Below are 24,436 nucleotides of genomic sequence, written 5' to 3' on the forward strand. Positions count from 1 at the left end.
TGGCTTGGACTATAGAGCAGCCATGTTGTTGGTCAATGTAAATTTATAGATCGAAGGTTTTTTACTGTTATGATACTCCAACATTTTTTTATTTTTTTCTTCATTCTTTCAAAAAATTATAATTTACATTTTAGATCAATATAATTTTTACTTTTATATATATATTAAAAGATAATATAAATTTAAAAATTTTAACTATTAGGTTGGGATGGTTTTTAAATATAATATCAAAGTTTTGATAGTTAAATAATCATGAATTTAAATGTTATTATTTTTATTTATTTGTTAAAAATTAAATATATTATATTAAATATAATATAATATGAATATATATATATATATAAGTTTTTAATATAAAAAACTTTTATTTTGAAGAATGTATTAAAAATAATATAAATTATATTTTAAAAACTGATTTAAATTTTTAGATAAAATAGTTGCATGTTATAATAGCATATAATGTAAGGAGAAATGCTCTTTTTTTCTTCATAGCATTAATATTGTTTCTTGAAATATTATTATGTTGTGATTTTTTTACAAGATGTAGTTGAGTTATTTTGTTATTGTATAGTTATTTTTAAATTGCTAAAAATAAAATGTTCCTATCATGTAAGGATAGCATGGCTAAACATTTTTATCTTTGGAACTCAATTGGTTTCTCCAAAATTTAAACTTGTTTTGTCAGTATTTTTTATAAATTACCAGTGAGTATAGGAGATAAGTTTTTTATCAAGTAGGTATTTATTGATGCATTATATCATACACTCAATATTTATTTAATTTTTTAAAAGAAATTATAAAAAAAAAAATTACAACATGATTAATTTTTTAAAAGAAATTATAAAAAAAATTATAACATGGATCTCTTGTGCACACTAAATTCTATTTAGATTCACTCGATTTTGCTTCACCTAAACAATTTACTGATAAAATTATCAAACACTTGCATCACACCTTCAATTAATTTCATGTATTTAATATTAGTTTATAACATAAAAAAATTATTTAAATTTAATAATTTAAATTATTAGATGAGATTGTAAAATATAATTTGTATAATTTTTTAATATGTTTTTCAAGTAAAAAAAATTTAAAACTTTAAATTTATATATACTCATACTATCTTATATTTATTTTTTATTAAATAAATAAAAATAGTAAAATTTAAATTATCAAGATTCTAATATTTTATCAAGAAATCATTGTAATTCAATTACTTATATTTTAAATAAAATATAATTTATATAATTTTTTAATATATATAACCTTCAAACATAATTACTATGCTAACCCGCGGCAGGCGCGCGCCATGCATCTAATAAATTTCTATTTGCCCTAGTAATCATCTCCTTTATTCGCCACCGATCCGTACATCTGCTTTGCATAAAACTCTCTCGGAAAATATTTCAATCTTTGCTTTGAAGTCTCAAACTTTTGAATTTAAATTCCATAAAAATCATAAATTTTCAAGAAAGAAAGTCATTATATGATATAAATTCGATTTCCTTGAAATGACAACAGGAAAAAAATCACTTCTTAAAAAAAAATAGAAACAAAATTAAAAATAAAAAAATATTATTTAATTTTTAAAATGAATAAATCAATAAATTTATAATAATGATGATTTAAATTTTTATTGGGTTTGGATGACTAGATTAAATAAGTATTTGAAAACGTGATTGTATCTATATTTTTTAAAAATTAAATTTTTTTATTAAAAATTAATATTTTTATGTATTTTGAATTATTTTGATATGCAAATCTTAACAAAAATAAAAATATAAAAATATTATTTTAATATAAAAAACACTTTAAAAATAATAAAAACAACACTCTCAAACAGATCTCCAGATTTGCGTTTATGAATCTCGTGCTTCATCATTAATTCAAGTGGCTTGACTTTAGCCGATATTCTTTCCACACATGCTTAATCTTCAAAAAATGGACCACTATAACCTTCCATCTTGCTTAATCACACTTGTTTCCACTTCTGTAATCTGGACAGACTCAAAAATCATAAAAAAAAAATAAACTTAATTTATTGATCTATTATATGTTTGTTATAGAATCATAGTCATTCAACTCTTTCCGGGTTAATCCATTCAAAAAAATTAAGTTTTAAATTATACAAATTAATTTAGAATAACTTGAAAAAAATTTAAAATTTTTAATATTTTATATGAAAAGGTTTTGAAATAATATATATGAATAATAGTTTTTTTAAAAATAAAGCATGAATTATAGTATAGCTAATAAACAATTTAGGTTAATGCAAGCTATAATTAAATAAAAAATATAAAATGTAGTATATTTATTCCACATTAAAATTTTTTAAAATAACCTATGTAGTTGTAAGCTCTATATATAGTTACTCTACATTGAAAGACATATAAAAATAAACTATAAAAAATAAATGTAAAGTGTAATAAGACATATTTACCCCGCAAGGTCACTCGGGTTTAATCATGTCTATTGCAAACCCGGACTTTTGTGATTTGAAATTTAATCAAGATCCTGAATCACATGGATCCTGGGTAAACATGCCGGGTAGAGCCAAGTTTTATAAATATGTATAGAATGATGCCTAGGAATCTTATAGAAAGCACTTCCCACTGAAATTATGAGTGAGATGGGTCATATTTTCCCCAAGAAAATCCGCATAAAAACACCAGGATTTTTTTTTCCCCCTCTGTTTTCATTAGATTAAAGAATCACACTTCTTGTTTTTCAAGTTGCAACACCATCATTTCACTGAATGCAAATGGCAACTACAACAGCAGAATCTGTTCTACTCTAAAAGGAATCACTTAAAAAATTATGACTTTAATCAAAAGTTGAAGGAGCAATTGATTTTTTGTTTGCATAGAATTTGTTGGGTCCAATTCTGCTTACTTCACCTTCTTTTTTGTTAGTTTACGAATGTTTACTTCGTGCTCGTATTTAGGCACCCTGCGACCTGGAATGAAGAGGGGACGATGCTGAATTGGTTGTTGGCCACGGCGATGGGGTTTAGAATGTGAGGAAGCGAAAGTGCTTTTGGTCGCCTTTGGTTTTTCCTTCATTGCCTCTATCTGTTCCAACACCTCTACAACTTCTTTCATGGAAGGGCGGTTTCTAGGATCTGCTTTCAGGCACTTTAAAGTAAGTTGCGCTGCTTGTACCATCGCCTTGGACGAATATTGGCCCTCAATTCTTGAATCCATAATGGTGGTTTTGAGCTTCTTTTTGTGTGAGAGCAATGGCTTCAGCCATTCAACCAAATTTTGCTGACCAGTTGGTCGCTTCCTATCGAGCGCCCTTTGGCCTGACAGCATTTCAAGTAGCACGACACCAAAACCATACACATCACTTTTTACATACAAATGACCTGTTTATCATGAAGTTTCACATTAGATGATTTATTAATATGCCAAGAGTTACGTATACATGTTCATCGCCTAAACTATTACTTTAACAGCCTGTTTCAGTAGCATTTCAGATGTCCTTGAAGGCACACGTACCTGTTGCAATGTACTCAGGAGCAGCATAACCATAGGTTCCCATGACCCTGGTTGTCACATGTGACTCTCCACCAGAAGGCCCCGACTTCGCCAGGCCAAAATCTGATATTTTGGCATTGTATTTCTGTACAATGCAGTTGAGATGAAAAGGGTTGAATATTAGTAATGATAAATGATGGTTCATAAATCCTACATTCTAAAAAACAAGCCGTTTATCTGTTTAGTGTTTCAAGAAGCAGGGGACGTAGTCAGGGCCTTGGCCCCAAAGCTCCATCAGCTCTCCGATGATATTATTGTACCTTGCATGCATGCCTATTTTTAAGTTTTCAATGAGATGACCCTCCCAAAACCTATTAATGCCTTCTTGCAACACATGCTACAATATCATATCTCCATTGACAATTCATAGCTCCACCATAACTTCTAGACATATGAAGAGAGTCTAGTTGTCTTTCTTAGAGAAACCAGCCAGAGTTTTGCTAGTGATCTTATTAACACATCAAAATTAAAGCAACCGACTAGAGGGATAGATTTGGATCTCCAGCTCTCCCCTGTGTAATCAAACGCAACTTAACAAAGTGTTCTTGGTATAACATCGGCGTCATGCCCTCTGAACTATTTTGCATCATCTTCAAAGTTTTATAATTAATTAAATTTAGCATAAGGCTCCATTTACTAGCTGTAGAAAATCATAATGAGGGGAAAGAAAAGGAAAAGTACAGAAGCTTATGTTCACAAAATGACATTCCTTTCCGCTGCAAAAGAACTAATCTGATATTGCATTGTCAAGCACATTTTAGCAATGTGCACATATGTTAGTCTAAAAATTAATCTAAGGAAACTTAGAATCACAAAGGGCAATTCACATCCACCACCATATTTCTTACTGGTTTTCAATTTATTTGTTCTTTCAGCAACAAATTATAGGGAGTATCATAAGAACATTAAGCCTAAAATATAAAATACATAAATCATAATAAATAAACTAACCCCATCAAGCAGGATATTAGAGGCCTTGAAATCTCTATAAATGACTTTCTTCTCTGAGGTATGTAAAAAAGCTAGACCTCGAGCTGCTCCAGTGGCTATCTTTAGCCGTATATCCCAAGAGAGGGGTTCAATATTAGGATTCCCTGCACAAACAACCAAACCAATTCATCTAGAAATTAGCTAATTCCTTACACTTTTTTCTTCTTCATATTCCTCTTTCTGTTTTTCAGCAACTCTTACTTCTAAACAGATGGTTCTCCAAGCTTCCCTTCGGCATAAATTCATACACGAGGAGTAGCTCTTTATCGTCCAAACAAAAGCCCAATAACTTAACCAAGTTGGGATGCGATAGCCTTCCTAGAAAGTTCACCTCTGACTGCATACCCAATGAAAAATGGAAAATATGTATAGCATCAACAATAGGGGATACATTTCAATAAACACCATGCCAAAATGTGGCCAATGAAGCATTGGTCTGTGGCTAAGAACTAGAGGTAAACCCACACCCTCAATGCAAGGAGGTGTATTTCCTGGTATTTTGATCTAAAGTTAGCTCGTAATTGTAATGATTGGACAGCAATTGTTACCTTATGACAAGGGCATCTTCTAACAACTATCATACCATTGAAATTCTATTCGATAGCATACACAAAGTCATGCTAGGTGGGACCCGTTATAGAAAAATATTTAAAAACCATAGCTGCTTTCCCCTTCCCCGTCCATTGACGGATTGGTCACAAACTCAACAAAAACAAGAAACTTGATAACGGAATGGCTATTAAATGTCCAAACATAACTTTCTTGAATATTAAGACAGTTGAAATTTAGAATTGAAAATACCTGCCACTCTTCAAATCCTTGCATACTTCCTGAGTTCAATTTCTTTATAGCAACCACCATGCCACTGCCGGAATTAGAGGGCGCATAAGTCTTCTGATCAATCCAACCTTTATAGACTTTACCAAAACCTCCCTCACCCAATAAAGTATCTGATTTAAAATTCTTTGTTGCCCTCTTCAAATCTGCAAAAGTGAACTCCTTCAAATTTGATGATTCCAATATTTGCCCATCTGCACTATTTATCACTTCATTTCCTTCATCATGACTCGCTGCCTCTGAGAATTGACTCCTGCAAACAATACCACTACTAGTGGCTGAGACATCTATGGTGGTGCTGCTGTAAGTACTATTCGATGTCCCTGTATATTGCATCCGAAAAATGGGAAAAGATCATTAGACGATCAGTTAAAAAGGAAAAACAAGAAGCAACACATAACATATGAACTCTTAAGATATCCACAAACAAGGTAAAGCAAGAAGGATACCTGGGGTGGAAGGATTGTTTTTGGCTATGGAGCTAGGACTAGGATCATAAAAGAAAGATCTTAGGCAGCTACCCATGTTGCCCGTTCAGTAACTCCTCAATGCTAAGTAATCTTCAGACCACTTTAGCAAGATGGCAGCAGCACTCTTCATGTTTATGTAGATTTGAAATTTTGTGGCAGAAACCAAGAAAGAGCCAAGAAAGAAGAGGGAGAGAAATTAAGAATGATTTTTTTTTCTTTTATTGGTGAATAGAGACGAGGCAATTACCATGTCTTCACTTTGCTGACTGTCTCTTGAGTTGTCTTGCTTGGCCAAACACTTCGTTATTTTTGTCACGAGGACATTAAATCATGGAGACGATTTATTTTGTTCCTTAAAAAAAAAAAAAAAAAAAAAAAAAAAAAAAAAAAAAAAAACCCTGAAACCAAGTATTTTTTTTTTCTAAAATTGTATTTTTAAACATTTTATAATTTTAAAATTTAACCTCAGGTTAGATCATAGGTCTTAATTAACTTAGTTTCCACCATTAAATTTAAAAAATATAAAATATAAAAGCAAAATTCATTAAAAAAATGAGAAATATAAGCAAGAGAAAAGGAGAGGATATTATTTAAATTATTTAATAACCTATAACAATTGAAAAATAAATAAATTAGAGTAAATTATTTTTTTATGAATTGAATAAAATTAAACAATTAAAGAGTTATATATATTAAAAAGCATAAGATGAAAATGTTTTTTACCGAATGAGTGTTTTTTTTTAATATTATGAAAAATAATGAATACTATTATTGAAAAATTAATGCAATAATTAAAATATACATAATATAGTGAAATAAAAATACATTTTGTTTAAAAAAATCAAATTTAATGATAAAGACTTGGGGATTAAATGATAATAAAAAATGTGAATCTATGATGAATTTATTATCTTGCATTTCATCTATCTTAGATTTTAGTTTTCAGTTTATACAAATATTTTATTTGTGATATAATGCAAGAGATTTTGAACTATGAATTATGAATATTATGTAATTAAACCATGTGAATATTGAACAAATATATTTATAAATCAGATAAATAAGTAAAAGCCTATAAAAATATTTAGTCACAACAAATTTTGTAGGTTCTTGAAATGAGGTAGCTATAAGCCGCCAGATCGGGAAGGTCTTCGAAGCAGAAATAGAAGATTTTGTTTTATTTTTCAATTTTTGTATTTCTTTGATTATTTAAGGTTGGTTTTGAACCTATTTTAACGTATTTAGTACTTTGTTCATAGAGGGAGATTTTGGAAAAATAATTATTTAAACAATAATAAAACGGTTTGGGTTCTTGTTTGAACTCTTTCGTGATTTCTTTTTTGTCTTCTTTTATTATATTCCTAATATAATTAGTTTTAGTTGCATCAACATATGATTGGTTTAATTATTATTTATTTTACTATTAAATATATTTGAAAATATGATTAAATGATTGATTAAATTATAATTTAATTATACTATTTTTTAGCAATTATCGTTTTTACAATGATTACAAGAAGATAAAAAGATTTTTGCATGATTTTGACAAGAACATAAATTAATATTTTAAATTTGTTTTAAAAAGTTAATCTTTACTATAAACTAAAATGAAACTAATAATTTTTATTTATTGTTTTAAATATTACAAGTTTGATGGTAATTTATATTAAGAATAAAATAGAATTTTGTGCATTTTATTATATCTTATTTATATTTAAAATGTGATTTATAGATCAATAAGAGGCAAATCTTAGGTCACATATTGAAAATTCGAGTCAAAATAATTTAAAATAATAATTAAAATGATATTATTTTGATCAAATTTTAAAAAAATAATCAATAAATTTATGACTGAGTTTTGTTAAAATCATTCAAATGATCAAATCAACTTGAGTTCTTAAAATAAATTAGATAAATTTTTTTATATTTTTATTTTTTTTCAACCTAAATTAAGATGTTCATTTTATTTTGTTGAACCACCAAACACAACTTCATCTTTATCTTTTATTCTATCTAGTTTTTTTTTTTAATCTAAACACATAAGCAAAGAAGAATAAAACAATACTTTAACATCATGGCACGCAATGGCTAAACTTAAAATAAAAATTTTTATTTAAATTTTATTTTTTTAGTGAGATGAAATAATATAAAATCCAATAGTTTGGCTCAATATGAATTAAAATATAAAATGACACCTCATCATTGTAGCATCCTCCGTATGGGGATTATCAATTGATTAATTATTGCTAATATGAAACAAAAGTGTAATGATGAGCACAATAGTGCAAACTTTATGGTTAAAAATTTCAAGGTATTTGAATTATTCATTAAAGTGTTGTTACATGTTATTCAACCAAATGATATAGTTTAGAATGAAAATGTTAAGCCAAGTTGTGATGGATGGGCTCCATATATTAAGATTCACATAATCTTCTGAAAAGAAGATTTCTTTAATCTTTTTGAAGAGAAAATTTCTCAAGGGATATGTTTATGTTCTTAAGAGATTAGGTGTTTTATGGAGAAAGTGAAGAATGGACGTTGATTGAAGAATTAGTAGAAGTTACAACCTAAAATTTAGAACGTTGTTCATTTAAAATAAATTTATTGGCTAACATATTATACATTTAAAACTATTATTAACATTTTCATCAAACAATACTTATTTAGCCATGTAATTAATGGTTGATTCCTTTGATTAATTTCAATACTAATACAATGGAGAAATATTTATTATTTATCCTAGAAATTAACATTCACATGTCAGCCTAATAAGAATAATAATTGTTCATAACTAAACAAGAAATTTTGGAATAGATCAGAAATAATAGAGTCAACTAAGCTTAAAAATTAACATTCACATGTCAGCCTAATAAAAATAATAATTGTTCACAGAGTCAACTAAGCTTTAAAAATCTAAATAGATCAAAAGATTAGGACTCGTGATCAACTAGAAAAAAATAATCAATTATAAAGTTTCAATTCTCAAAATCAATTTAAAGAAATTATAAAGTTTCAATTCTCAAAATCAACCAAAAAATCCAGTCTTACTCACAATAAAAGTCCTCACAAATATTAAACTAATGAAAGTTGCAATTTAGATACAAGAAAAAGTTTATATTATATTAGAATTTAATTTGCAAGCTTCTTATATAAAACTCAAACAAGATATCAATATAAATAGGTGCATCAAGCTACTAGGAAACATGCTTGGTTCCATATATGCAAAGCTGTTTATGTAATGTATTCAAAAAGGAATCCATTCAATTAGACATACTAAAAGATATTTTTGAGTTTAAAATCAATCTTAAATGAGAGTTAAGACTAGATGACAAGAAGATAGTGTTCAATTTTATTTTATTTTGAATTCAATTAGACATACTAAAAGATATTTTGAGTTCAAAATCAATCTTAAATGAGAGTTGAGACCAGATGGCAAGAAGATAGTGTTCAATTTTTTTTTTCAAACACTTATTTTTTAATTTATTTTTATCTAAAAACATTTTAAGAACCATAATAAACTTATTTATAACTCAAACATTATCTAGTTACTATAAAAATTAAAAAGATAAATGAATATTTTTTTTTTTTTTGTAGATACCCATTTGTTTTGTTTTTTTTTATCATAATTAAAGGAAACTTCACATCTATTAAACTCCTACGATAAAGACAAGATCATTGTTCATTCTTTTGGTGGTCAAAACATGATCATCTAGTTATTTTCTTTCTCCTTAATATTTTCTGACTTTTTTTTTTCAAACTCAATGACAAAAATATAAAAAGAAAATAAAGTTTAAAATGAAAGTATAAAATCCTAAAATGTTAGGGACCAAACAATATATAAAATCAAACTTAAAGGACTAAAATTAAAACATCGACCCCTTTTCAACTTTGGGGTCATTTTTTTTTTCTTTTTGATATTTGCCTTTTGAATTTCTTTTTTAACTCAGCCTAAGATTTTATATGTAATATAACAATGAAATATTCCTCGACACTCCATATATGTGAAGCATGCAAAGATAACAATAAATAAAAACTCTTGGCATATAAAATTATGCTAATATAACTTGAAATTATGATATTACAAAGAAATAAAATAGGAAGACCAAAACAAATTACAGTTTTCATATGAACAGTGCAATGTTCCTGAATCTATGTGCATAGTGAACGAAAATGTAACTTTGGACCTAGTAATGTTTACATGATATTTCTTTTTAAAGAAAAAAAACAACATTGTAATATTAGCACCATCTTCACAAATATATCAAGTTTCAGATATAGTCAGCCCCCCAAGCATTTCCTTTTCAATGGAACTTCCATTCCTTAAATGGACATCTCTAAGACCTTACAAATATTGATGGAAATTAGAGTGTTCTGATGAAATCGTGTTTAGTCTGTCGTTTGATATTGTTCTCCGTTTCTTTTCTATTCATGAGCAGAAGTACATAATAAAAAGTCATTGCAGTGAAAATGTTCAAGACTTGGTTTCACCAATGCATGGAATCTGTATAATTCCACGAGGACATTCTAATGGTGGAAGAGAAAAACATGATGCATGAAGTTCAAAGGGTGAAGAAAACCCTGAGGATATGTGCCTGCAAAGAAATTCAATGCCTATAAAAACCGAAACCATACAATGGAACAAGAAGTTGACCTTGTATATTGGTGGCTGCCCTGCCATGCGCAGTGCAAGTAGTAGACTCCTAAAAGGGTCGACAAAAACACCAGACAGATGCCGAGAATTCAGGCATGAAACCGTTTAAAGTGATGGGGTTTTTTTGTAATAAAATGAAGAGGCAGAAGAAAATCCAAAAAACGAAAACCTGCTATGAAGAGGCAGAAGAAAATCCAAAAAACAAACAAAACGAAAACCTTATTTTTGAGGATATTTTGACCAATTTCCAATCCAGTTCCTGTTATGCCAACATGAAGTGCATGGGGGCGAATTCAGTAAACTGATGACCCAGAAAACTATTTGGCTCCAATAACCAGAAAAGATGCCCTGAATGTACTGGCAGTACAACACAAAATCACAAAGTTGTTGAAGGTAAATCATTAGCATTAGAAAGCAAAACTGTACATATTGGGCTTTGAGAGTTCTTTCTGTAATTTATTTTTTTTATCAGGACTGGGGAAGATTTATAGACCCTGGTTTCCAAGAGCTCTGGCTCTGTGCCTTCTTTTGAAAACATCTTGCCTGAATCTTTTGGTCTCATTTTGTATTTCCATGAATGGCTTCTTCTCTATAGTTTCCTTTTCCCTCTCCAGCATCCTTCGCCTCTTGGCCACTGCCATAGTTGTATCCTTGTTATCTTGTCTATGCCTTTCTGCCTCTTCCTACACAAAATTCTTTATCAAAAACCATGTATATAGAGAAGCAAGCATGAAACTGATTGCAATCTCACATTACTTACAAAGATACATAATCTTTCAGCAACATCTATCGGTTGCAGATGTGATGTAGTAGCTCATTCAGTCACTGTGATTTTCTATGCTATATGATATTCTGACAATCCTAAATGATGTTATTTAAATGTGGTGCAGTGGAATAAAATATTCTGAAACAAGGAATAGAGAGGTAACCTGGAGACTACGAATGAGACTGTCAAGGGATTTGATCTTCCTATGAGGCCAGCGGGGGATGCCTAATTCCCTGCACTTTCTCTTCAGTACTGTGAGACCAACTTTTAAATTTCTTGAAGCTTCCACAATTGGTAGACCAAAGCATTTAACGACATCTTCTAAAGCAATTCTAGCAATGTCTTCACTAGCTGCTCTTTTTTTCTTCTTTTCCATAACACCTGCAGTTTTCTGGTTAGTGAGCCATGGTGATGAATTACAGGAATCCTCAGAAGTCAAGAAGAAATAAAAATATTCTTATATAGCCAATGACTAGCAAGTTCTGTGTGCAATTTGTTGGACTGAAGCATCAATGTTTCAGCAAAATGACTTTGTTATCAAATTAAAACTAGTATTTTTCTTTGTTGCATCTCAGGTCAGGACTCAGGAAAGGCAGTTGCTTCAAGAAGTAATCAGTCTCAGAATGTTAATATACAAAAGGATTCAAGAATATCTTCTTTTTTTCCTAATTCCATAAAGAGGAAGCTCAAATAAAACCTGCTGCGCACAGTTCAATTTGTTCGCTTTTTGATAATTCAGATGGAGAAACTGAATAAGGAAGGCAATTAAGATCCTGGTCTAATGCAGGCAGACTTTTCTTTGACTGATGGCAATTATCTCTGTCCACTTCACATATTTCTTTGGATGAAAACCTTGATGGCTCTTCATTGTCAGTTTTGCTGCTCAACTTCAAAATGAAATGGATATCTTTGGCCAGTGTTGGAATTGACTTCAGCTTGGGGTTTCTGAACATTAAAAATTATAAAGCAACAGAAAAAGGAGGAGTTAGGAAGATGTCAGATTATATTGAAAGAGTAATTACCGCATGTTGGTAATAGAGTCTGCACAAATTACCTTCAAAAATCAAAGACGAGGAATGGGATCATCTATCTAGCTCTCCAAAGTATCCTCAAACTTAGGGATTTGGAGATGTATAGATATCCATTTAGATTTTTTTTATAATAGATTTATTTAGATTTTAGATACATCTAAAGCGCGATACTTTCATCTGAAACCAAACTGAGACACAATTTATTCTACTTCCATGGGGCATCTAGAGTCTAGATATGCATGAGCAATCAAAGAACCATTAATTTTCCATCACTAAGCAGGGAGTATGAATCTATATAGACATCATGAGAATTCTATTCAAGCTTGAAAATACACGAATAGATGGCAAGTATGACTCATCAATAAGAATAATAGTCTGGCATAAAAACATCTTTACTCGGAAAAGTTCTTGAAATTTGAGCACCCTTAATTACTGCTACAAGGCAAGTAATTTCGCATCAACTGCTGCATGCTGCATTTTTAAAGAAAAAAAAGAAACCTGCAGAATATACAATATCTTACCGAAAGATGATTAGTTCTAGGGGTTACATCAAGTGGAGAGTCATTCCTATGCTTACTTCCCTTGCCAAGCTGGAAAGAGGCTTCTAAGGCAGGTGGGTGAGTGTAGTTTCATGTGAGCTAAAAGCAAAATAAAGTTCGTTGGATAATTCAACAAGAAACGGCAGCAACTGTTAGAGGTTGAGCATATAATTTTATTCTGCTGCTTCATTTAGCCACTGAACCCAACATATCCATGATGCTATCTGGGAAAACCCAAATCCTACCTTTTTCAACAACAACTATGATGAAAGCACTTCTGCAACAGTAATATTAACCCAATCAAGTTAGCAACTTTCAGTCCTTCTAAATTGTACAGAAAGTTCATGCATTCCAAGATTAATGATTCACCACACTTACATAGATGACAAGACATGAACTCCCTAGCAGTCACAGGGGAAACTCTACTAGTAACATATAAATGCTCAGGTCAAGAGATGCAAATACGGATCTAATAAAAAATCTGGAGTTTAGGGGGATAGAATTGGACTAATAAATAACAAGATAAAAGGAATGGGAAAAGGACTGTACCTGGAAACTGAGAGTAGAAAAGAACTGTGGCTCAAATGAGGAGGATTATTGACATGAAATGCAAATATGCAACGCCACAAACCAATCACTTGCCCTTCAAAGAGCTCCAAGACCTGAAATCTCCTCAATCTAAGAATTGGGTTTGCTTTCATTTCAACATATGGACCATCCACAGAGAAAACAAACTCCCTCTCAACTTCCATTTCCTTCCCATCCTTCAATCTGTAAACATGCAAGCTTCTTACCAACTCTGCAAAACCACACAACATACCAATATGAACCAAAAACCAACCCATTACGGGAATGGTAACTCTATCAAAAAAAAATCAAAAATAACAGAGATGCAAGCTGAAATCTCTGCAAAGTACATGAAACAACAAAAAAATATATATTAAAAAAAAACCTTTACAAGTAAAAACCAACCCCATTTTGGAATTCTATCTAAAACTCACTAATATCATATGCAAGCTCCTAACAACAAGTAAACACCAAAAAGAAGCAACCTTTTGAAATAAAAATCTAAAAAACACATCTAAATATCAACAAAAACTGCAATTACATGCAATGGAATAGAAAGAGGGATTGAGTGAGAGTACCTTTATTGATATTGTTCTCAAAGACTAATAGAGCTATCAAAGAAGAGGCCATGAAGAAGAAGAAGAAGAAGAGGTCATGCTTTGGAGGTGAGAAACAGAGGTAACTAGTAAACAGAAATACAGTGGGCACTGGGCAGATATTAGTGAATTGAATGGGGCAGCAGAATCAAGGTTTGTTTAGAATATTTTGCATGATTCTTTTTTCAGTACTTTGGCCTTCTCTTTTTCACTCCCTGTTTTTGTAAATTTTCATGTTATTTTAGCAGTGTCTCCCACACTTCTGCTCTGCCAGGGCATAATTTCTTGGATGCTGGCTGGCTTTATCCACTACCAAAATCCAAACAATTTTTTGAATATGTAATTGAAGGTCTTTATAATAACTGAGCTTAGCAAATCCAATGGTTTAGTTAAGCTGGGGAAGAGATTTGATGAAAATTACTTCATGATAATTTTATTTTTATTTTGGACAAAAATCTAAGGTTGTGTCATTAAAATATATTTTTATGAAACTCCATTTAATAATTATTAAATTGAGTTTGAAGAATAATCAAATATCAAAAAGTTATAAATTAAATTATTTTCATTTTATATGGTAACTTTTTAAGTATTCATATTAAATCATATCATAAAGATTGAATGATAATATTAAATGAACATTAATCGGTGCTTTATCAACCATTTAAACGGATGATAAAAATAGTTTTTTGAGACAATAAGAAAAGTATAATATAAATTTAAATTGTAAAATTATAAGTATTTTTTAACAAATTGTATATTAATAATTTCAGTCAAATAATAAATAACAATATAATACAATTAAAACAAAAATAAAATAAATAATAGAAAAATTCAAGCACTTTTAACTAATTATATATTGATAATTTCTAGTAAATAATATTATAACATAATTAAAATTAAAATAAAATAAATAATAGAAAAATTCAAGCACCTTAAAATAAAAAATTATTGATAATTTCTAGTAAATAATATTATAACATAATTAAAATTAAAATAAAATAAATAATAGAAAAATTCAAGCACCTTAAAATAAAAAAACAATGAATTGAATACATTTAGTTAATTTTCGTCTTCATAAAACCAAATAAAGTATTTCATTGAGTAGTTTTTCTTCAAGAAACTATATAAAGTATTTTGAGTCATTTATATACTAATGAAAACTAAGTTTATTCTCTGAAAAATATTAAAAAGTATTTTCAGCAGTGCATTCAAATAAAATTATAATTTAAAATGTTACAAAAAGTCCAGTAAACATAAGATTTATAATATAAATAAATAAATAAATAAAGTCATTAAAAGGGATATTAGTTCGTTGGGGAAAGCTTTTCTTGGTGGGAGTAAGAATCCTAGGTTTTAACCTTTTTGTCTGGTGTCACTAAAATCCATGAAAACCAACCTCTTCCATTTGGACTCTTCATCTACGCAATTTGACACTAATCTCCATGACTACTCCACAAAATTACACATTACCCCTGTAAAATTACATTCTCGAAATGCCCTCGCTCAATCCCCATAAATACCCACATCATGTGGAAATACTGGAATATCTACAGTAATCATCAAGGGTAATGTGGTAAGAGCACAGGCATTTACGGCTCATGAAAACCTCGCCAAACGTACCTTCGATGCATGCTGGAAAAGTGGCAAAAGAAGTTCAAGGGAGAAGTATTGTAGACCTTGGAATGATTCAGAATTAACGAAAATGCCATTAGACTGCCTCGGTTGAGGAGCTTGGACCGCTGGAACCGTTGGTCTTTCATGAGATTTTGGAAGTTCTCATGATCTTGTCTTGTAGCAAAAAGCTTTGACTCGAACAGAGTCAGGCTTGGAAGTGTCCAGGCCCCATTAAAACACTTGAGCAGAGCTTATTAAATATTATGGAGCTCTGCCTAGTCCAAGAAACAAAACAGAACCAGCATGCCGAAGCTACATTCCAGCACTCTTCGCCCTTTTTTACCCATGCATGATCATGGTGTTATCAGACAAGTGGTGTCTTCTCCGTTGTTCTTAAAAACATTTAAGAACTCCATTTTGATGTTGAATCGGATGATTCACCAGCTCAACGAATTGAGGGGTGATGGGATCCGACCATGAAAATGACTTGATGCTGAAGATATCCATCCGACCATGACTTGTCGTTGAACTGAATGTCTACAACATCTGGTTCAACAACAAATGATGTCTTCTGAATGCCTTCGAAAACAGGCTTAGGCTGACGAGGTGTATTCGATCAATACTGGGCGTTGAACTTTTGAGATCGAGCCATATGCCAAGACTCGATTCTTTCGCAAAGCCATTTGTCAATGGATTAAAGAACAAAGATAATGCACGAGGAAAATTAAATGATTATTGAAAATAAAGAGTTTTTAACTTCTTACAATCAAAGTCTTGTCATCAAGTGCTGCATCCGAAAATGATCTCGAGCTCTGATCAGCACTTCTCATGCAATGCAACAAAATGGAGGCTTTGCTTTTCCAAACATTTTTAATGCAATCATCCCTTGTGTTTCTGAATTCGCATTCAAGTTCAGGAAATCATAACGTGTCTAGTAGGCCACCTGATGCTACCGCATATCCAACACTCAGTGCAGAAAATTGCTGCAGGATGATTGGAAGCAGCATCAGAATTTGACTGGTGGAGTTATCTCTGAGGGAATTCCTTCATCTGAGCCAAGCATAGAACTCTCAGTCAACAGAGTATAAAATGAAAACTTACTGTCACAAGCAAATGATATCTGATGCGTAAGCAAAAGAGATCAAGACATAACACATACAGCTTGATGAAGCAACAGGATGCACTTTGAAAACTTGGATTCCATTTTCCTCTTGCAAAATGTTGAACGGTGCATATGAGGGGAAAAAGTCGGTGATGGGAGAACATTAAGGTGACAGCATGTAGAAATTAAGAGTTTTGGAATGATGGATTGTGAAGCATTATGATAGAGAAACTAAAGATGAAATACCTTCACAGCTTCGTCTAGAATATTTTTGTATTGCAGTACAGACTTTCATTAGGCATGGAAGCCAAACTAATCCCCTGGCAAGCTTCATCACCTAACCAAGCAAAATCCAGCATATTTAACAATGACACGTGGCAAGAGTTTGGGATAAAAGGTTTTACTCCCTTGAAGACGAGTTTGGGATAAAAGGTTTTACTCCCTTCATCACCTAACCAAGCAAAATCCATCATATTTAACTATGATATAGTGATAAGAGTTTGGAATTAAGAAATAGCTTCATCACCTAACCAAGCAAAATCCATTATATTTAACTATGATGTAGTGGTAAGAGTTTGTAATGAAGAAGTTATTTTTTAAAATTTTAGGCTTGAACCCTAAGATTACTAATATTGATGATCATTGGAAGATTGACTAGTCCTTAACTTTAAAACTCATAAGAAATAGTCAAATTATATGCAAGCTAGTTCAAACACTCCACATGAATAAACAAAAAATCCAATATATTTAAGTAATTATATTAATGTCATAAACTATTTTATGTAAATAAACACCCTACCCCATATATGAATAAAGTAAACTTAACTAATATAATGGTCATGAGTTTGAGTTATTTTAGAGTTACTGGAGTTTTACATGATTGCTAATTTTAATATCCATAGTATTAGTTAAAATATATATAAATTGGCTTAGACAGATCCATAGTATTAGTTAAAATATATATAAACTGGCTTAGACACCTAAATTATTATTAATAATAATAATAAAAGTAAACTTAGCTAAACCAGCTAACACATAAGATAAAAATTAACCAGTCAGAAATAGTTAGTCGTGTCTGATCTTTTTAACTAAGTTGCCAGAAAAATATGCAACCATATGAACAAGAGATAAACGGACGAGATGAGAAGCACACCATAGTGATCTCCTATATATACAGACCGCTCTCTCCAAAGTACAGTAGGTTTTTCTTCAATATTCTCATGTTGAACGTACGGTGGAACTGCTTTCAGAAATAAAAGAATTAGGAATTGTGAGAAGGGCATTCATGGCTGCATTTAGCAACCTCTTTCCTTGATTGGCATCATCACACAAAGCTGAAAAGATATAGCACAAACCTCAAACAAAATTAGAGAATTATCAACTCAAGTATCCCAAATTTTTTAAAAAAGCTTGGGATTGTGCACCATGGAAAGTTAGCAGACAATAAATCACAAGCTCCATCAGCATAACCTTTGAAATTCAGTTGACATGGGGTTTTTTTATTGACACGAGGAGCCATAAACGATAAATTTTTCCTCAACATAACTTTTCATCCAAGCAGACTGCTCTAAGGACCTCATAGGATAAACAACAATGGAGTCACAAAAGCTTCAAAAAAACACAAACAATTTGAATTTATAACTCCTAGCTACATTCCAGTTTCTCACAGTTAACATATGTGTTTTTAAGTACGTGAATTATTTTGAACTCGTTTCCAAATAGTCCACGAAAATTCTATGAATTGGGTAAGGCCTAGGTCTCCCTTTTATGCTTTCAGGGTGATCTTGCATGCATAATATGAGTTACAGATGCTATCAAATGCACAGTCATCAAAAGATGTTCGACAGTAAAATTAGAAAGTCAAAGTGTAAACAAAAAGATGATATTACATCTCTTCTCCAATGTAAGGACTATGTAATGTTCGACAGTAAAATTAGAAAGTCAAAATGTAAACAAAAAGATGATATTACATCTTTTCTCCAATGTAAGGACTATGTACACCACATATCTTTACATTGATATGATATTGTTCACTTTGGGCCTAAACCCTCATGGATTTGCTCTTGGGCTATACCCAAAAGGTCTTATACCAATGAAGATATTTGTCCATCCTTATATACCTATGATTCTTCCCATTTCTAGCCAATGTTGGACTTTGGTCGCATACCCAACAGTCTATACCCAAAAGGTCTTATACCAATGAAGATATCTGTCCATCCTTATATACCCATGATTCTTCCCATTTCTAGCCAATATTGGACTTTGGTCGCATACCCAAGAATCCTCCCCTCAAACAAAAGACCACTGAGCCTTCCCTCAAATGATCATTCATCCGTCCACTCTCTACCAACGTGTTAGGGTTAAGACACGTCCATGAAGGGAGTACACCGCCTATCCAATAGAGTTGATCCATGGATTAACATCGTGATTTAATTAAGGCCCACCACCTTTGTTCGGCATTCCGAGAATTCATCCACCATGGCTAATTCTGGGGCATGGCTCTGATACCCTCATGGATTTGTTCTTGGGCTATACCCAAAAAGCCTCATACCAATTGAGATATTTGTCCATCCTTATATACCCATGATCCTCCCCATTTCTAGTCAATGTGAGACTTTGGTTGCATACCCAACATCCAAGAATAAGCCAAATTTACATGCTTGGAGAGCCTGGATAAGAAAAAAAGTTAGAATTGTATTTATACCAAGCAACTCCAACAAGGAAGAGAGAACAAGAACAAAACTATAAGCTGACATTACATCAAGGGGGATATACGACCAGCGGGTTTGATGTGTCTGGATTCAAGGAACTCCTTGCAATGCATATCCTCCTGGCCACCTTCCATTTAACATCTCTGATGCTCAAAAACTAATAAATTCCATGCAGAAGATCTGATTGAGAGGCTGGCGGTGATAGAAAAGTATAGGATGGATCCAAAACCAGCTTCTGGCTAAAGATATCCTAGCCAGAAGCCAATCTCACACCTCTGTAGCTTCCACTCATTTCTCAGTTTTGGAGTTTCCCACACAGCTGTAAAGTTCTATACCTACTGAAAAAGTATGAAATACAATATAATGCTTTTGCACCTCATAAATGGCTAGACTCGTTAATGTAATCCATGTTGTAAGCAAATCATATGCATATTTCAGCACCTTCTCCATAAGCAAGGCTGTAAGTGTCGCCGACAAAACCTGTATGATAGAACTTTCCAATTCGGACGAGCATATTAGCTGTGATAACTATGTCCTAATTATAAGAAACTTCCCATATCTTTTTATAACAAAATGGAATGAGTGCTACTCACTTCATTCCATCTCTTCTTCCTCTAATACATAAACTTTCCCCACTAATCCTAGCTAGCTAACTAGCTTTCTTTTATTAGCATTTAACACATTACCAGTGATAGGGCCTAACTTCGACCTACTCGAGCCTGGTGTATATAAAGATTCAAAAGTTCACAAACAAATTTGAACATAATTCCATAAAGTTAAAAATCAGATTTGGAATAGAAAATGTGACATGATAATTAACTTGAATCAAGTAACCAATAATATTAAAACACAAACCTTTGCCTAATAATTAAATGAATCATAAATGAAAAGTAACAGAAAAATATCATAAAAATAATTATTCTTTAAAAAGTCAATTTTAATTCTTTTAACAACTATAAGTATAAGTTTTCCTCTCACATAAAAATATAAATATTATTTTGAAATCAAAATTTGTGTGTGAGAGTTTATTCTTATTCTAGATTTTTATAGAACAACTCTTGTTAAAGAATTAACTAAGTTTTGTGACTTCTTCTGTACCTCTTGTTCATATCTCTTTATAAGTATTGGGTGGAGATTCGATTTTTATAATCTTAGTGTTTCAGTATATGTTATTATTGTATCAAACTCAATCAAAAGCCTGAATTTAGCTTTCTTGAAAAATGATAAATTTAACTATAGATTTATGAATCTTTATATCTATGAGGTTCGCATCGGTTAGTATTAGAGTAACGCTCTAAAATCAATTTATATCTTTTTATCTTTTATTTTTTATTATTTCATCGTTGTCTTTATCTAGCACCTAGTTACAACAAGAGTAAAAAAAATAAAAATAAATTCCAAAATTAAGTTAATATATCTTCCAAAAATGAATAATATCCAAGTAAAGTGATGATTTGAAGTTATATTTTTTTTAGGAGAGAAAGGATGATATGATCCAAACTATACCAAATGATTTATTACATGTGTCTATTAGACCTATTACAATGTTAAGAGCTAGGAAAGTTAAAGAGGCTTTCAATTGGTTAATTTAAGATATTTTGGCCTCATTTTTTAAAAGATTTTGTGATTCAATTTATTTTCCAACTTGTATGTTGATTGGACTTATTTTTTTAATGTTTATTTTTATGCTAATAAGTATAATATTTAATCCAATCATTAGATTGAACTAAAACTTTACCAAAAAATTTTAGAGAATTTGTTTTATATTAGATTAAATTTTCAGGTGAATCGAATATCGAAAAGATTTTACGATAAAGTCCAAAATATACTATACGGGAATTACATTAGTTTTCTAATTTATTTAGGATTCTTGTTTATCTTTTATTTAGAATTTTATTATTATTTTTCTAGTAATTTTTAAGGTGTTTTTTTACCTAGTATAAGTAAAATTATTTAGCTTGTATTAGATTTTAAAAAATAAATAAATTATTTATTTAAAAATAAAACTTGTGAGATAATTTACTGTAACTCTTCCCGTAGGATTCCTATGAACTCCAATAAGGTACAGAAATGAAACTATATGCCGATCTTACATCGAGGGGGATAAACAACCAGAAAATTTGACATATCTGGCTTCAAGGAACTTCTTATGGTGCATATCCCTCTGGCCACCTTTCATTTAACCTCTCTAACGCTCAAAAAGTTAGAACTTTCATGCAGAACGTGGTGGAGAGGTTGACAGAGTGGTCAGTGTAAAGGATGGATCCAGAACCAGCTTCTTCTGGCTAAATATGACCTGATCAGAAGGCAATCGTACACCTTGTACCTCCCACTATCCTGAAAAATGAAATAAAAGCAAAGATAATTCATCTGAACCTCTTACAGCTTGGCTATATTCATTTGCTATCCATGTAACACATTATAAGCATATTTTAGCACCTTTTCCATATGCATCGCCATCACCGGCACTCGCAAAACCTGTATCACAGAAGTTTCTGGTGCAGGTGAGCGTATTGACTTGACAGAGTCGCAACTGTTTATGTCCACTTTATAAGAAGTTTATGGCCTGTTAGGTAAGCATTATTTGCAAATTTGTTAAGTTCCCACTAAACACGAGGAAAAAATAACACAAGCAGACGTCACCATTCTCATGAAAATCAAGCAACACTCAAGTATCTAAGCAGAATAAGATCAGACAGTGTCAATCCCATTTAGGAGCAATGTTATTTGGACAACACATGGACAGCAACAGATATGTTAGATTTTCAGTAGTCAATAGAGAACTAGAACCGAAAACGTCTTTTCCCCTGTATCAGCCTCTGTCCTATTCTTTCTGTGGGTTTCAATACTGGGAAGAAAAATAGTACAATCTAGTAGTTAAAGCATTATGTTTTTCAGATCTAGATATTATACCAGTCGCAGGTATAGCACTGTGAAACCCACCTAAATTTTAAACCACAGAATAACGGCTAAACCATAACATATAAACAAGAATTAACGTCCCAGCTGGTGACTGGTGTAGAGCCAAACAATCCATTCCATCTTTAGTCCTGAGCAAATCTCGACAAGCCTCCATGTCCTCTTGATCATAATCTGTTATTGCTATAGCATACGGAATAATCCTGCAGACAAGCAGAGATAAACAAAATCAAGTAAACTTCAGACCAATCGGGGGGGGGTGTGGGGGGACGCACAGAAATAATAATATTACTCTCCTCGACTGATACAGCAGGGTGACAGCAGTCTGTACGGTTTAATAGTTGGAGGCGATCACATTTTCGACAAGTAGTCAACAAACGGCCTCTCCAAATCCTCCTCTGAAATCTTCGCCTTCCCTTCCTCTCATCATTCTCATTCGCACTTCCATCCCCATCACCGGCTTGAAAAACCTCATCAACTGATTCTTTTCCATCAGAGTCAAACTCTTATCCTTAATTATGGCAGCTCTAGAATCAGGAACGTTCCATAACTTTCCATTTCCATCACCAACAAAACTGGCATCAACACTATTGAACTCCACATACTGACTTGCTTCTGATTTTAACATAAGATCAATTGATTTTTCTCACAAAATAATGTCCTCAGCCCACATTAATCCAAATTAAACTTGCGCGAGTTTTTTTTTTTTTTTTGGCAACAATTCGGGGCAAAAACATAAAACAAGACCCTATTTCCTATACAAATTCTCCCAACATAGGTTTTAACGCTGTAAATCTTGATTTTAGAGAGATGGGTTCTACAGGCAATTTCGCGTGTTCTTGTTGCGTTAGGATTTTAGTTTCACTTTGAAAGATGTTTGATTTTGTAGTCTTTTGTTTTGAAGGTTCTACAGGCAATTGCTCGCACAGTTTTCATTTCGAACATTTTAACCTTTTTACTAAAATTGTGGTTGCACCCCTCCTAACCCTTCCAATTTGTGGCTATCTAGTAGCGAAGGGACGAACAGGGTCCGAAATTCTATCAGTAGCTCACGGGCTTCGTATAAATTGGGATTCGGCAGCTAAAACAGCTATAGCTCAATTATGATTGGTACTCAGGAAGAGATTTCAAGTTCGAAACTTCTAAATAAAAAATGCTGTACAAAAATTAAATTTGGATGGATTTAATAGCATAGATTCGCACAAAAAAAGGAAGAGATTTCAAGTTCGAAACTTCTAACTAAAAAATGCTGTACAAAAATTTAATTTGGATGGATTTAATAGCATAGAAGAATGCACAAAAAAAAAGTAAAAGGAAAAGGAAAAGGAAATGCATACCTTCTTTCCGAGGAAAAACGAAGCAATACATTAATCCGTGCAATTTATGTGGAGGCTAATGCAAATCCCATAATTAGAATCCATAGGTATCATTTTCCATCAACAGTCATTTTTTTCACACAACATTATCCTCCATTCATGGGGCAAAGTCTAATGCTCGGTTCTATTACATATAAATCATGGCGCCAGGCTGTTGCCTTTCTTAGAGAAAGTAAATTCAATTCTTTTTTTTACTAAAATTGAAGTTATTCTTTTTTATATTTTAAATCATTTTCATGCGCTACTTTTAAAAAATTAAAATTAAAAATATTATTTTAATACATTTCAATAAAAAAAACTATGATAACTACATATTCCCAAAACAGGCTATTAAAGGCTATATTTTACCCTCGAGCGCGCTATTGATGCAAGCATGCAAGGCATTCATTCTAGACTACTAGAACCCGATGCTAAGCTTGCTGAAAGAACGACTGCCAAACAAAGACACTCACACAATGACGTTGATAACAAAAAAAGACACATACAAGGTCTAGCATGTGCAGGAAAGAAAATGCTATTAGGGAAAAGCAAGCTACAGCTATAAAAATTACTCATAACATCCTATTAATTACTTTTTTAGCTTATTTAAAAAAACTACAAGAAAAAAAAATTATACATTAAAATATTCTTATCTAGGTCATGATTTCATTCTCTCTCTTTTCTCTGTGTATCTCGAATAGGATATCTTTAGTGAACTCCCTGAGCACTACACATTGTATAAAATTTGT

General features: G+C 31.5%; 2 protein-coding genes, 1 long non-coding RNA gene and 1 pseudogene across 4 annotated transcripts; all 4 read right to left on the bottom strand.

Moving 5' to 3' along the window:
* Positions 1-2,639: 2,639 nt before the first annotated feature.
* CST (Protein kinase superfamily protein) lies at positions 2,640-6,140 on the bottom strand. The gene is made up of 6 exons (XM_011023862.1): positions 5,816-6,140; positions 5,331-5,689; positions 4,731-4,866; positions 4,491-4,633; positions 3,501-3,624; positions 2,640-3,367 (listed from the first exon to the last, which is right to left on the bottom strand). Exons 1-6 carry the CDS (start codon positions 5,889-5,891, stop codon positions 2,889-2,891), a joined length of 1,317 nt encoding a protein of 438 aa, XP_011022164.1. The 5' UTR covers positions 5,892-6,140; the 3' UTR covers positions 2,640-2,888.
* Positions 6,141-10,680: 4,540 nt separating this feature from the next.
* RKD5 (RWP-RK domain-containing protein) lies at positions 10,681-14,290 on the bottom strand. Of its 2 annotated transcripts, none has more exons than XM_011023863.1 (5): positions 13,969-14,290; positions 13,373-13,622; positions 11,951-12,198; positions 11,417-11,634; positions 10,681-11,170 (listed from the first exon to the last, which is right to left on the bottom strand). In XM_011023863.1, exons 1-5 carry the CDS (start codon positions 14,018-14,020, stop codon positions 10,973-10,975), a joined length of 966 nt encoding a protein of 321 aa, XP_011022165.1. In that variant the 5' UTR covers positions 14,021-14,290; the 3' UTR covers positions 10,681-10,972. The 2 variants fall into 2 exon arrangements, with proteins under 2 accessions (XP_011022165.1, XP_011022166.1); XM_011023864.1 differs by having other exon boundaries at positions 10,976-11,166.
* Positions 14,291-17,015: 2,725 nt separating this feature from the next.
* LOC105124033 (uncharacterized) lies at positions 17,016-19,969 on the bottom strand. The gene is made up of 4 exons (XR_841985.1): positions 19,855-19,969; positions 19,457-19,751; positions 17,856-18,269; positions 17,016-17,039 (listed from the first exon to the last, which is right to left on the bottom strand). It is a non-coding gene; the product is annotated as an uncharacterized LOC105124033 (long non-coding RNA).
* Positions 19,970-21,660: 1,691 nt separating this feature from the next.
* LOC105124111 (rab proteins geranylgeranyltransferase component A 2-like) lies at positions 21,661-23,700 on the bottom strand (annotated as a pseudogene).
* Positions 23,701-24,436: the final 736 nt, after the last annotated feature.

This window comes from Populus euphratica, unplaced genomic scaffold (assembly GCF_000495115.2).
Source record: "Populus euphratica unplaced genomic scaffold, PopEup_1.0 scaffold12.1, whole genome shotgun sequence".
In the NCBI taxonomy this organism is placed as follows: domain Eukaryota; kingdom Viridiplantae; phylum Streptophyta; class Magnoliopsida; order Malpighiales; family Salicaceae; genus Populus; species Populus euphratica.

Bases quoted from the DNA above. Each gene is read 5' to 3' on its own strand.
- CST (XM_011023862.1), bottom strand. From the start codon at position 5,891: ATGGGTAGCTGCCTAAGATCTTTCTTTTATGATCCTAGTCCTAGCTCC. The intron at 5,690-5,815 runs GTATCCTTCTTG...TGCAATATACAG, and splicing joins AAACAATCCTTCCACCCCAG to GGACATCGAATAGTACTTAC. The intron at 3,625-4,490 runs GTTAGTTTATTT...TGCATTGTACAG, and splicing joins CTAATATCCTGCTTGATGGG to AAATACAATGCCAAAATATC.
- RKD5 (XM_011023863.1), bottom strand. From the start codon at position 14,020: ATGGCCTCTTCTTTGATAGCTCTATTAGTCTTTGAGAACAATATCAAT. The intron at 12,199-13,372 runs GTACAGTCCTTT...TTTAATGTTCAG, and splicing joins TTTCTACTCTCAGTTTCCAG to AAACCCCAAGCTGAAGTCAA. The intron at 11,171-11,416 runs GTTACCTCTCTA...AATTTTGTGTAG, and splicing joins GTCTCATTCGTAGTCTCCAG to GAAGAGGCAGAAAGGCATAG.